This window comes from Saccostrea echinata, unplaced genomic scaffold (genome assembly GCF_033153115.1).
Source record: "Saccostrea echinata isolate AGI-Se365-2 ecotype Australia unplaced genomic scaffold, CSIRO_AGI_Sech_v1 ptg000063l, whole genome shotgun sequence".
Classification (NCBI taxonomy): Eukaryota; Metazoa; Mollusca; class Bivalvia; order Ostreida; family Ostreidae; genus Saccostrea; species Saccostrea echinata.
In genome coordinates, this window is record NW_026889812.1 from 637,854 (window position 1) to 653,241 (window position 15,388).

The 15,388-nt window shown below is 32.1% G+C and overlaps 1 protein-coding gene across 1 annotated transcript; it reads left to right on the forward strand.

Annotated features, from left to right (window-relative positions):
- Nucleotides 1-1,105: 1,105 nt before the first annotated feature.
- LOC133175591 (uncharacterized) lies at nt 1,106-12,735 on the forward strand. Its single transcript, XM_061310708.1, has 7 exons — nt 1,106-1,324; nt 1,588-1,623; nt 2,780-2,875; nt 3,171-3,299; nt 5,421-5,500; nt 6,051-6,249; nt 12,653-12,735. The coding sequence occupies exons 1-7, from the start codon at nt 1,186-1,188 to the stop codon at nt 12,733-12,735; spliced, it is 762 nt and encodes a 253-aa protein (XP_061166692.1). The 5' UTR covers nt 1,106-1,185.
- Nucleotides 12,736-15,388: the final 2,653 nt, after the last annotated feature.

Below are 15,388 nucleotides of genomic sequence, written 5' to 3' on the forward strand. Positions count from 1 at the left end.
TAATTTTAGAAAAAAAAACTTTTCAAAAAATAGCATTGCATGACCCTTTTGGGTTAAGGTGGGGCAACAAGTTCAGGTAAGAATTTTTCATGTGTATAAAGATGGAAAATATTTTGATTTTTTCTAAAACATGTAATAAAGAACAGGGGGCCAAGGTGACTCTGGTGAGCATTGTGGTCTATGGGCCTCTTATTTATATCGCAGTTCATTTTCTAAATGTTATGAGAAATAGTTACGAGGTTAAATTTAAAATAAATTAGGAGTATGAAGTGAAGTAGGGGGGAGGGGACAATAAAAAGAAAGAAAAGATGATTCAGAACCATCCTTGAAGTACATGTATGAAGTGCTTTCCATTCAAAACCCTGAGAAAATTATAGAAATATCCTTTATTAATTCACCCGAGTCACCCGAGTCACTTAGGTGACCTATTGCTATCTGTTTTTGTCTGTCACGGTGCATCGGTGATTCAGTACTTTCAGAACTTTGATTTTGGTAAAAGTACCATCTGTTTCTAATCTTTTTAAAAACCCTGCTTACATATGTACATGAACTATTATATAAAGACCAAGAGAGGCTAATGACCAGGGTGTATGCCGTGAATACTGGGTTGTATGTGAAAGCACTTGTTATGTACAGGGATAGTGATGGTGTATAGATAGCACTGGCATATACATTGTACAGGCAAGTTTTTGAGTTGTTGCTGATTATCAGATAAAGTATTTTGTTGACACCTGATCATCCTATATTTCTTGTATTTTGAGTTTCAGTTTATTTTGTGTTATTTAATTATTATAAATTACCATTCCTTGGATCATTTACAGTGTTGTATTATACTCAGGTGACTGTTAAGGCCCTTGGGCCTCTTGATATCTTTAAGAGTGATTTCTTTTTACAACAATGAAATTTATACATCTCACAAGATTTAGAGCTAGAGCACTTATTTTTCTTTTCTTTTTGAATGTATTATAATAATTTGGTTACATCATGTACATATTAGTTAGTTCTTATAATTGAAACAATTTGTACATAAGATGCTATTGGAAGGTGACATTCATTTGCACATGTACAATGTACCTCTGAATCAATATTTATAGATAAACATGGCATTTCTAATTTGGAAAAGAGAAAAGCTGGTGTACCAAATCTGATGGTAATAAAGTTATTCATGAAGATGAATTATCTGAAATGAAAGACACCCCAATGGAGGAAGACACCATCGACAAAATCTCTGATTGTAGTAAAGACTACCCTATGGAGGACATTCACATCTCTCATCAAAGAAATGACCCCCTATTTGATGATACTGTTGACAACCTCTGCAGTGGTGAGTAAATTCTTATAAAGCAAAATATAGAAATTGAAGCATAAAATTAAGAAAAAAATACAATCTAATAGATATTTCCATGTAGCCTAAGTGCACAAAGTAACGCCTAACTCATAAGTTCTTAATGTGTTGATTAAATATTCAAATGTGTGATATAATGCCTTTCAATAATCATTTGAATCTATGTAATAATCTCATAGTGAATGAAAAATAAGATATGATTGTTTTCCTCTCAATGAATTAGATTTTTTTTAATTTTTCAGTTATGGAAAATGTCAAAATGAGTGAGGTGGAGAAAGGTAAATATGATACCTGTTTGATTTTCAATGAAGTATCATTGTATGGCAAGTGTTTCGTAAATATATACTCTTCTGTTCTCAGAAGAGGAGCCTATTGTGCCTTGTAAAAGTCATGATCTCTATATGCATAGGTCTCATCATTGACAAAAATAAGAGAACTTTAAAATTGAAACATTTACAGAATATTCAACAAAAGGAATCGAGGAATGATTATTTGATATTAAGGTCTAAGTCAATCGGCAATGTACTGTGGAATTACCAGTGTTTGTGGGGGATTGATGTGCGTGGATTTCATGGGTAACCCACACCCCAGAATTTACATCCCTACAAACATTGACACACACATACACTGAGCACAGAAGAGCTATCAATCTATCTTATTAAAACATACAAGTTACCCATGAAATTACGTCTCCACGAACAATTAAAATTTGGTTACCAACAAACTTTGACACCGCCCCCCCCCCCCCCTCCCCCAAGGAATGATAGTGATTCTATAGTATACACGAGATCACATTATATCTATATCAACTTAAGGTAAGATACTGTTTATAGAATGAGCATTCTGATACCTAACAGATCATTGTTTATGTGAGCTTTTCATACCATGTTGGACCACATTCCACGTGGAGATATTATGAATGACTAAAGCTTTGCAATATATTTGCTGATTGACTACATGGTCAAGTGATATCAGTTGAGTCCAACCACACCACGGAATAAATTCCCAACTTTTGTAGTACGATAGGCTTCTGGTTTGAGAGTAGAACATCTGGCTAGCAAAGATGGACTTGATAAAGTATTCAGTTTGCCAGGTGATCTCCGAAAAATTTAATGTCACATGTGAAGCAGTATTTTCAATGTTACATCTTCTCATTTAGAAGATTCTTCTCCTTTTTACATGGAAATAACAAATATGTCTGCTAAACCTCCCAACTAAAATCTTTTGTGCAAATTAATTCTAAACATTAGGGCTTCAAAATATTCCAATGTGAGTCTTGTGTTGGTTGTCAAAATCACACAAAATATTAAAGAATAAGCCAATTTCATAGTATATAGTTATACATATGTCAGCTTTTGTTTCCATTATGTAGCACAGATTGCATTGCATGTAAATTATTACACTTTCTATAAAATGATTTAGTTCTTGTTATAGACTTTGAAGACAAAAAACGGAAGAAGAGAATCAAGAACAGTTTGCATGAACTTGAATTGCAATTGACAGAAAACAGAATTATGGAGAATGAAAGGGGTATGTTTTTTATTGTTGATTGGAAAATGTTACCTTTTTATAATTGTATCATTGTTACAAGGAGAAAGGCATACGTGTAAGTTTACCAAGTAGAAAAGTATATTTTATGCAGTTTGAGAAGTGATTTATACAAAAATATCCTAGATAGTAAGTGGCACACCAATGTAAATACACTAATATAAATTATCATTTGTGATTGGTAATATATTAAGTTAATATTATGTACTGTGTATTCAACATTTATTGAACATTCCATCTAAAATGAGAACATATTTTCCCTCCTTTTTCCTTTAAGATTTAAGGTCAAGCAGTCGAACAACACAAACCACTGAAACACGAACAATGGAAAATCTAAGACCACTTGAGAATCTGTTTATTGACCTAGAGGCAGAAGAGACAAGTTGGAAGATGGAATCACTAGAAAGTAAGATCATGTTATTGATGTTACTTACTTCTGCCATAATTACTGCCAGCCTTTGATTTGGTCCTTAGATTTTTTAAATATTTTCATTAAAGTTAAAAGTTTTTGAATTTTAAAAGATAAGTGAAAGTTGTTTTTCTGATGGTTTTTGGCCTTTTTATTTGCTCATCCCTCACCTATCCTTATAGTGATACTACATGTAGTGTGTTGTTTTCCAATTGTCCATCTCTTAGTTTTTTTATGCAAACTCTGAGGCATAGAACTAGCAAACATTTTCGGTTGATGCATTTTTGGAAGGTGTGTCATTAACCAAACATATGTTACTTCCTTATGGAATTTTATTGTCAAATTATGCCAATTTATTGCACTGTACAAGAGAATCATCAAACTTGCTCAGTTAATAAAGTGGACGCCGCTTGTAATGGATATAAAGTATGTTAGCCTTATAGCCCAGTAAAAGAGCACCAAACTGTGAGCGGAATTTAAAATCAGTTTGAGTACAGTGAATTTAAAATTATCATAAGGTTTTCAAAAATTAATGCATTAGTATTATAATGTAAAGTTGGTCAGGGATTGCTTAGGGCACTCATGCGTGAACACGGTAAATGCCATCGTTTTTGGTATGTGATGATCATTTATTAGAGTAATATAGACAGCTCTAACGTGATTTTTATAAAAATGAGCAAACGTACTGTAGATTGTTTAAGTGCATTCACTTAAAGGTTTGTCACTTGTCAGCTTTTGAAAGAAGTTTGGTCAGAACCTGTAATGTCAAAATTATCAATTATATTGCCATCTTTATAACATATTTGAATTAAACAATGCAAATTAATATTATTTAATTTAAAAACTGTTCAAAAATGATAAAGATATAAAATTTATGAGGGACTATTTCTTGTGGTGGAAGGATATTTAGAAGAAAATTCTTCAAATGTACACTTTGTCTAATTCACATCCATGCATATTTTTTCTCGGGATTTTTTTTTTCATTATTATATGCAAGGGTTATTTAATATAATAATATTATGTGTCAAGTAATATTTTTAGAACAAAGGATGATGTGCCAAACGGCCCGTCGGTAGATTGACAAAAAATAAATATCCGAATTTTACACTAATTTTTGCATATACTCTGATATATGCACCTTTGTGGAATACGACTTTTACCGAAAATAAGATCATATGTAAGATATATAACTTAATTTCAGGTAGGGGTACACTGTTTACATCCAGTCCAGATGAATACACTTAACTATCTTTAGTACGTGTATTGCATGGTATACATTCTTTTCACGTGTGGTCGACGCTACTTGTCATTCATATCATCGCAATTTTGGCTTCGTTTATATAAGTATGTAATGGGTTGGGCCGTGGATATCGGCCTGGGTAGCTCAGTCGGTAGAGCACCTGACTAGTGATGCAGGGGTCCCGGGTTTGATTCCCGGTCCAGCCATGCATTTTCTCCTTTCCTGTTACAGGTAGATAATAAATCTATAGGTTTGTTAGTTGTTGATTATAATGAAATAATAATTATCTACTTAAAACTACATAACCGAATTTTGATAATTAATTGATTGCTTGTGGTTTTCAACTCCCATGAATATACTTCTCAAAAAATCCTTGACATATCTTAATTGTACATAACACACCAATGGAACAAAACGTCTCAGTATCATTTACAATTAAATAAGTAAATATCAGATTACCTGACTGCGATTTGAGAAATAAAACTGCGTTTTATGAATAAAGATGAAAAGAATGGGTCGGTCTTAGTACAATAGAGGGATAAGCATGTCAAGACAGAGTAGGTTTTCATATCACGTGAGTATGCTTACAGTCGAGAACCAAAGTACAGATGTATTCATGGGAGTTTTAAGAAAAAATACAATTATCTCCAGAGATTTCATAATCAAAGCTACTATGCGTGTTTAAGTGGGTTTGGTAATGTAAGATTTCAAGCTGTTCTTTTGATATACATTCCGCAGATATTCATATATTTTATTCTGTGCATATGGTGTGAAAAGAGTAAAAGCTATAGAAAGCAAAAAATAAAATACATGTATATCAAATAATAATTCATCAGCGTATTCTCATTTGATATTAAAAGTGTGTTTCTGCTTCGCAGATGTCAATGATGTGTTACTTTCTGATACTGAAGAAAGTTTTGAAAATGAAACAGAGGTACACTTGGGAAAAAAGCCAGATGTAAGTAGCAAAAAAAAAAACAACAAAAAAACCGGGGTTTGTTAATAGAGGGATGAACAGTTGCAACATTGCTGACAAATACATAACCCAAATCGTATATGGCTTTAAAAAGCCAAATCTAATTACTTTAGAGTTAGTCCATTGATTAATGTTAATTGGTTTTCATGAGAAAGAGAGGTGACAATATTCAGTGGATGTAAATATATCTGATTCACCATATTATATATCATTTGTCTTAAGACAATGCAAAGCATTTAGATTTATATAAGCATGGTTGGTCTATTTTCTTACTGCAGTGTACAAGCATGAGGAGATATGTACGATCAATCCCATCACTCATTTGAAGTCTTCCACCTTCAAAAATGAACACAAGTTTATAGCATATATTGTAAAGAGAATTGAATATGCATGAAAATTAAAGCATTTAAAACGTGTATTATATTTGAATTTGGTAAGTTAGGTTGAGATTTTACTCTGGTTTACACATGTATGATAGTTAGTATAAACTTTGAATAAAGAAAGATTATGATCTCTGAATATTATTTTACAGAACAATATGCAAATAGAGAATTTGGACAGTCTAAGAAAACTAATTCAAAATGGACAAATAGGCTTTGGATCTCACTTCCGAGTAAGAAGAAGACAACTAGGATTTTATGAGTATTATCATCACTTTCTAACACTGGAGGCAAACAACCAATCCATGACCGTTCTTCACCTCACAATAACTGGGCCATTTAATATCTTCTGTGAGAAAGCCATAGTTGATTTTTCAAATTTTGATAATACTTTTTTTGATTTCAAACAAGGAGTTGAACTTAATAGCTGGTATGATATTCCGGCAAATAAATCTAGTTTAGAGGCAATACATTTAAGAATAAGAGAATTGGTTGCACTTGATTACATAAATTATAGTTTAACCTCATCTAATAAGTTCTATTGTGCTTCTTTAATCTCATATATTTTAACAGGTGAGAGAGATGATAGAGAAGTTCTTGATTTCCTCAGCCACTTTGTAATAACTGGCATTTTTTTGGTTCTTCTTGTAAATTTCTTTTGCAATGTGACATCTAATGTAAGATGTCAGAAAAAATCAGTCTCAAAATTAACAAGAAATTTTACATGTTTATTGCAGTCAGAAAAGTCAAGTAAATTAATAAATAATGTGTATTATTTTCTTTTAATTGTCTATTCAATTGTATTTTTGATTCGGCTCCTAATTATGTGAATACCAGTAGATCTCTTGAAAAGACTTAAAAAAAAAAAAAAAAAAAAAAAAAAAAAAAAAAAAAAAGAAAGAAAGAGAAGTGATCAGAAGGAAAATCTGAGATATTAAATATTAAAGGAAATATTTTAAGGTATATTAAAGATTTATTGTAAAAGAAAATCTTGCACTATTCAGTGCATTAATAAGTAGGTATTCTAAGTTTTTTTTTATGTAAAAATATATATGTACATGTATAAATGAGGGTTGTTTGGAAAGTTTACTGACTTCTGTCATAGTTTTTTTTTTTCTTAACATCGTACTATTTTCATATATGGTAGACATTTTTTAACAATAAATTCAAATGATTTGTGTTTAAAATTTCAAATATGTCATAATATATGTCAAACGTAGTGAAAATTTAAAAATTGCGGAAATTGGGTCATGGAGCACGTCTAAATTGAGAAATTTTACAAGCAATACAGTTAAATAATGTAATTCTCTGACTTTGTGTATATTACATATTGATTAAATAATAATATAAAAAGTACAAAGTAATAAACTTTCATGTTATGAAGACTTGAATCTTATAGGTCAATAAATTAAAAAAGAAATACCAACTGTTACTCCAGTGTATGATGTATAATATCTGTGGATATCATTCTGAAAATTGTAACAAGAGGAATATATTTACATGTGCAATACATCATAGTTTTTATTATGGCATCATTTAAGCATTTGAAATATTTGGTGTTTTATTGTGTTTCTTAACACAGTGTATGAATGTGATTTTATATTTGCATGTTGATACTAGTATTGTGTGTAATTGAGGGTAACAAATTAACTTACGGGACCTTAAGTACTGCTGATGTTACATGCAATATATATAAATATCATTCAAACAGCAAACTCCAACAGATAAATTATAAAGTATTTGCACGTCGAGTCTGTTTTGTATAATTTGCAATACAAGTTAGCACACGTCATGTTGTTATTACTGTATATACTCGCCTATACATTACATGCAAGTCGGATTTTTGGGAGTTAAATTTTTATCCAAAATTCTATGTCTGACTTATAAGTAAGTCCTAAAAAGTTTGGCATTTTTCTGGAACAGGAAATATAGCAATATTGTAACAACTCCAACTATAATCGTTTATAAAGATCGGAACTTAATCTAATGCAGGAAAGGAAGATCATGCATATAACATATGTGTTTACAAATTCAAATGATCTTATATTTGTATAAACTGTTAATAAAAGATAAAATATTAAATAAATGTTCTACCCCAAAATATACTTTGGAACACAAGTAAATACTGTAGAATTTTTATCTGAAATTGGGTACAGATTCCGGCAAAAAACGCAGCGACTTCTAATAGGGTCAATGGCAAATTCCTCCAAAATAATCTGAAAAAATAAAAAAGACTTGTAAGGGAACCGACTTAAAGGCGAGTATATACGGTATATTGTCATATTATATAATTCAGTTTATAGCGTTATTCATAGAACAAATTTATTTAAAACTTTTCTTTATTGTTGATACAAGTTATCACACATTTCATGTTGTTATTGTTATATTATAATTCGGTTTATAGCATTATTATTCATAGAACATATATAATACTTTTCTTCATTGTTGATAGTAGACCAGTGGTATATTGTAATACAATACTTATAATCATGCCATTGTGAAGTTTACTTGTTCTTTTGTTATATTAAATTTGTCTGTACTTATTATAATCATCTACTTGTTCTATTTTAATACTGTAATTGTGTGTACCTAAAAGCATTCCAGTATAAAATGTGATTCGTTTATTATTTATATCTTTATACAATCTGTGATACATGTATCACTGCGAATAGTTGCATGTATACATGGGAAAAAATTAATACAGTAACTTACTCCTCTCATAAAAATTACGCTATTCTTGAGAGGTACACCCTAAGATAAAAAAAATTAATCTCGAGAACGTTTAGATATGATCATATTCTTTACCATGTAAGTTTGATTTTTTGTAATAAAATTATTTTATGTGGGTAAACCCAAGAGCCTTTTCATCTGACATGTTATATTTCCTTCTTCTTTTATTTAAATCTTGTTTGTTTAATTTGTTTTCTTTTTTTTCAATTGTTACAAAGTTTTAATAGATTATATACTTTTAAAGAATAAGTATATGACGTAAAGTGCTATTCTAATGCTTTTGAATAATTTGGTACCAAATGGCCAATCTGTTCCATATATTTTCATAGATATTTTTTGTTGTTTTCATCATGTATAATCATTTAATATTAAATTACATTGTACAAAAGCCAGGAGGCTTTTAATGGTGCTTTAATTCCATCTGTCTTATTTACGGTTATTGAAAAGGTTCATAAGAGTTTATTATTTTCCTGAACTGAATTTATTAATCTCATCACAATTTTACAATTTTATACAGAGATAAACATATTAAACAATGGTGTCAAATCAAATCAGGTTTTATAGCATGCGTGAGTACGGAGATGGACAAATAGTACAATGAAAAATTATGTATTCCACTAGATCGGGGAACACGTTTTATTAATATTTCTAATAAATGTACACAGTTTAATTTTCTTAAAAAGGATTGTTTTTTTAGAATTCATTATTTCTGTAAATGTAATTATATTTCTAAACCGCAATTGCTTTTGCGATAATTTTTTTTCTTTCATCTATCATAGTTGTACAATTTAATAGTGGAATTCATCTCCTATTTCGTTTAAATGACATTTTTTACATAATCTAGTTTCTCTTGGTTCAGTTAGCCAACGTCCACTTTCAATCGGTAAATGATGATTACAAGTACGAAATTTACAAAAATTAATTGCATCTTTTCTGGACAGAATGTCTAAATACTTTACGAATTTTAGTTCATCTTTGTATATTCTATAGTTTAAAGTCTTTGATAAATTTTGAACGTCCGAATTCCATTTTTGTTTAAACTGATTAAGTAAAGTTAGTTTTACTCTCAATTTCAACCAATTTGGATTAAAGGTTTGACTATCCCATATATTTGAAAGTCCGCAATTGTTAAGAATATTTGACGCATTATTTATCCAAGCAATCTTTGTAATATTTTAATTTTTAATTTATAGTAATTTGAACAGTAGATTTGAAATTTTTTTTATTCTTTTCCAAGTTTTAGTTTACACCAATATGTAAATAATACGCGTTTTTATTTCTATGGACATAGGATGCCGACCGAGTTCACTATATACCATACAATCAGGAGTAGATTGTTTTAGGTTCAGGAGTAATTTGCAAAATTTAATATTCACTCTGTCTACAATTGCACTGTTTGAAAATCCCCATACCTCACATCCATACAACAATATAGGCTGAACTATTTTATCAAACAAGTCTAACTGACACCGTATTGATAGATTATGTAAACGGCCTTTCTTAAGAATTTCAAATATTGCTTTATTTGCTTTGTCTATTTGTTTTGCTTTTTTGAATGATTCCGAGGCGCTAAATAAAATACCTAAATAATTAATTTCACTAACAACCTCTATAATCTTTTCGCCGTACATGAATTCGTGTTTTAGCTCACCTGAGCTGAAGGCTCAAGTGAGCTTTTCTGATCGAAATTTGTCCATTGTCTGTCGCCGGCGTTGTTGTTGTTGTCGTTGTAAACTTTTCACAATTTCATCTTTTTCTCCAGAACTACTGCGCCAATTTCAACCAAACTAGACACAAAGTATCCTTGGGTAAAGGGGATTCAATTTTGTTCAAATGAAGGGCCATGCCCTCTTCCGAGGGGAAATAATTACAAATAAGTAAAAAATTAATGGCATCTTTTAAAAATCTTCTCAAGAACCACTGGGCCAGGAAAGATGAAACTCATGTGGAATTATCCTCAGGTAGTGTAGATTCAAGTTTGTTCAAATCATAACCCCAAGGGGTAGGGTGGGGCCACAATGGACGATCAAAATTTTACATAGGATTATATAGCAGAATTCTTCAAAAATCTTCTTCTCAAGAACAGCAAAGCCATGATTGGTCATTTTATATGGAAGCATCCTCAGGTAGTGAAGATTGAAGTTTATTCAAATCATGACCCCCAGGGATAGGGTGGGGCCACAATGAGCGATCTAAGTTTTACATAGGAATACATAGGAAAAATTTGTTAAAATCTTCTTTTTAAGAACAGCAAAGCCATGATTGGTCATATTTATATGGAAGCATCGTCAGGTAGGTAGATGCAAGTTTGTTTAAATCATGACCCCCGGGGTAGGGTGGGGTCACAATGGGCTATCAAAGTTTTACATAGGAATATAAAGGAAAAATATTTAAAAATCTTCTCAAGAACAGCAAAGCCATAATTAGTCATATTTAAATGGAAGCATCCTAGGGTAATATAGATTCAAATTTTGTTTTAATCATTTTGTTTTAACTCAGGAGAAAAGAGGGGCCATAACAGCAATAAAAATTGTCTTCTTAAGAACAGCAAAGCCATTATTTGTCATATTAATTCAAAAAGCATCCCTATGAAGTATAAATTCAAGTTAGTTCAAATCAACCCACCCCCGAACCACTTTCATATCAAAACTTTTCAAGACTGAACTGATTTCTGCTTTTTTCTAGCCAGAGTGCTCAGATGATCGATGTGGCCCCTGGGCCTCTTGTTCTTTTTTGCTTGCCTTTACTTATTATCAATACTTTTGTTTTGTTAATGTTAATCTTTAAATCCCAATTTCTACAATATTCTTCAAGGGGAACAAAACTTGTGAATTTCATGGTCCCTACCCTCTGGGGCCTGAGGGATGGGGCCAAAACTACTAAAATAAATGCAATCTTTAAAATCTTCTTTACTTCTGGACATCAAGTACTCAAAATGTTGGCATGATTGTAATAAGCATTGAGCCCTCTACCAAAATTGTGAAATTTATGGCCCCAGGATCAGGGGTTCTGGTGCTAGGGAGGGGCTCTGTTGAATATATAGTGAAATTGCATTATTTCTTTAAAAATCTTCTCCTCTGCTCCTGGATATTAAGGAAACAAACAATATGCATAGTTATGATGAGGAAAGGTGCCTCTTTTAAAATTGTGAATTTCATGGCCCCTGGGTCAGGGGTTCTGGTGTTAGAGCGGGGCTCTAATGATTATATAGTTAAAAATGCATTAATGCTTTAAAAATCTTCTCTGCTTATGGGTATTAAGCCAAAAACCTAAGTACACAGTTAAGATGAGGAAGAGTGCCTCTTCCAAAATTGAGAATTTCATGGCCCCAGGGTCAGGGGTTCTGGTGTTAGGGCGGAGCTCTAATGATTATATAGTGAAAATGCATTAATTCTTTGAAAATCTTCTCCTCTGGTCCTCGGTATTATGCCGATGAACTAAGTACACAGTTAAGATGAGGAAAAGTGCCTCTTCCAAAATTGTGAATTTCATGGCCGCAGGGTCAGGGGTTCTGGTGCTTTACTAAGGCACTATTGATTATTTAGCAAAAATGCATTAATGCTTTGAAAGTCTTCTCATCTGCCTCTGAGTAATTAGAGCAAACAAACTAAATGCAATAATATCAATGTAAATGTATTAAATATTATTATATGTAAATGTGCCTTCTTTGCTCCTGTGTATCTAAGAGGCAAACAGAGTACATAATTGTAATAAGTGAAGCAAATGAGAGTTACTCCCCTTTGCTAGATTGTGTTAATCAAGAAATCCTTGTATGTAATTTAATAAACAGGTTATTTGATTGAATGAGAATACAAGAAAGAATGGTATATATATAGAAACAAAATAAAAATGACTGCTTGGTTTAAATGAGCAAAGCTTGCTCAAAGTCAGATTCTTGCCTGGAAAGCAATATCACTATAAAATATTGGCATAAAGATTATTTATATATTTAGCAAAAGTTGTAATTGTACACAGAATGTTTACACTGAGGTGATTTTTGTAATAGTGGATGATTTATTTTCAGGTAAAGTCAAGGTTGACAAGAGATTGGATAAAGTTGTTTTATACTTTATCAAAGTGAACAAAGAATCACTAGAGCCAGGGTGACTTGTTGTAATTAGTGGCAAATAACAACGTTATATAGCCACGTCTCTGCGTACTGAATTGTAGCACTAGGCAAGTGACATATATTGAATACCTTACACAATAGGCAAATGTTCATTGTATTTGTATATTTTGCATTCATTAGCATCCCTTTAAGGCCTGGGAAAACCAAGTATGATCCCAAGGAGATCACTCGGGTCTATCACGCTACAATAAGCAAGTGTATTGTTACCAGATTTTTGAAATTCTTGGGCAACATTGCTTCGTCTATCAGTTAATTTTGTTTTATACTTCCATGGATCCTTTACAGTGTTATATTATACGCAGGTGACCGTTAAGGCCCTTGGGTCTCTTGTTGCTTAAAATTGTTCAAAAGCTGCAATATTTAATTATCTTTGTTTTTAATAGTCCATAGTACAAATAGAAATAGTAACATATTTGCGACTTTTTGTCTATTACATGTGGGAAAAAAACAAAAACGAAAAAAAAAACAAACAAAAAAAAACAAACGCATTTGTAAAAAAGTGTAAATATCTATTTTGAATAGCTTAGGAAAGATATATGTCTAATTCAAGCTAAATAGCTAAATCAAGAGAATGTGCCAGACCCACTGAAAATACCCGGTAGAGTCAAAAGTAACTATTGCATGCTTCTTCCACGACAGGAAAAAAAGTAACCAAAGAAATATGACATCAGTTGCACAGGTCAGTGCAGTACAAACAAACACAAATACATAAAATGCAATAAAATGTTAACAAAGGCAATGTAAGCTACGTGTCGTCCATTCCATGCAGGTGGCCAGAAAGCAATCAGGTGTAACGAATGCGAAGGGTATTCCCAGATACCCCAGAAATCGGAGATCGGAAAAACTAATATGGAGTATGGTTTTTAGCTCACCTGAACTGAAAGCTCAAGTGAGCATTTCTGATCACCCATTGTCTGTCGTCCGTCCGTCTGTCTGTTAACCTTTCACATTTTCAACTTCTTCTCAGGAACTGCTGGGCCAATTTTAACCAAACTTGGTACAAAGCATCCTTGGTAGAAGGGGATTTTAAATTGTGGAAATGAAGGGCAAAGCTCTCTTCCAAGGGGGGATAATCAAGAAAAGACAAAAATAGGGTGGGGTCATTAAAAAAATCTTCTTCTCAAGAACCACTGGGCCAGAAAAGCTGAAACATATGTGGAAGCATCCTGGGGTAGTGTAGATTCTAAATTGTTCAAATCATGACCCCCGGGGGTAGGGCGGGCCCACAATAGGGAATCCAAGTTTTACATTGAAATATGTATGTAGTAAAAAATCTTTAAAAATCTTCTTTTCAAGAACCACGGGGCCAGAAAAGCTGAAACTTATGTGGAAGCATTCTGGGGTAGTGTAGATTCTAAATTGTTCAAATCATGACCCCCGGGGGTAGGGCGATCCCACAATAGGGAATCCAAGGTTTACATTGAAATATGTGGTAAAAAATCTTTAAAAATCTTCTCAAGAACAACTGGGCCATTGAATATTCGAAGATGAATTATTGACAAAATTGACATCCGTAATAAAGAGACAGAATTTTTCTTCAAAACTGCCATTTCCGATTTTTGTTTTAAGAGGCATATTTTTTAAAATCACAAAAAACCAATAAAAATTATTATCCATCCGAAATGCAAAATGTGCATATGAAATAGCACATGACACTTCAGTGTCGGAGCTGGTCTAGTGGTAAAGCGTGTGGACTCCATGCTCAGATTCTTTTACCTGAGAATAGTTCGAATCCTGGAAAGGCTAGTATAAATATATTTTTCTTTCTTATATAATGGAAGTACAGTGTAACATTTCTCTTGAGAGAGAAAGAGGGAGGGATTCAATGTCAGAAAGTTAGTGGGTAATTTAAATGCATGCAGAATATTAAATTGCTTTCCTTGATATTGCGATCTAAAACTAATAAGACATACATTTAATGTTATTATTAAGTGGCGATGCATTAAAAAATTACATAAAATATCAAACTTTGATCTCATGAAATGTTCTTTAAAACTATTATAATATCGAGGATTGTTTATATGATTAACATTATTTTTATACTCCTCCGTACAATTACGACCTAACACTAATGTGTAGACGATATCTCTAATGAGTGAAAATTTAAGCAAACAATTGATCACATCACTGCATTTCACAATTGTCGATTTTCTGGAGCCAAAATTTACCTGGGGCATCTATTGTCTTATCTGGTACGTCTACCTGAGCTCTCTGTGCACGTGCGCTGACTGAAAAAACAAACAAGGGCAAAGAAAACACAAGACATGTCCATTGGTAAAAAATGATTTTCTCCATTTTTAAATTTCTTTTCGCCTTTTCAAAAAAAAAACAAAAACAAAAACAAAAACAAAAAAAAACAAAGTTGAAAATGTTTATAGTTCCGGAATTTGATGATCGCCAAGTCAATTTGAAATGATCGCCAATTTGGCGACTTATAGAGAAAGTTTAGGCGCTAATGAAAAATCTTAGGCGCCATGGCGACTAAATTAGTCGCCAATTAGAGCCCTGCTTACTGGAGGTTAATGTTTTGATTCGATATGAATATCGATGCGTATCGATATATCGATTAATCCTTACTTTAACACGAAATATAACCTCGTTTGAGCACAAGTTCTACTGTAATATCAATGA

What these genes read in the sequence shown, in the direction of transcription:
- LOC133175591 (XM_061310708.1), top strand. Translation starts at nt 1,186, where the DNA reads ATGAAAGACACCCCAATGGAGGAAGACACCATCGACAAAATCTCTGAT. An exon ending in AATTATGGAGAATGAAAGGG is followed by an intron (nt 2,876 to 3,170) that starts GTATGTTTTTTA and finishes TTTTCCTTTAAG; the next exon opens with ATTTAAGGTCAAGCAGTCGA. An exon ending in TGGGCCATTTAATATCTTCT is followed by an intron (nt 6,250 to 12,652) that starts GTGAGAAAGCCA and finishes ATTTATTTTCAG; the next exon opens with GTAAAGTCAAGGTTGACAAG.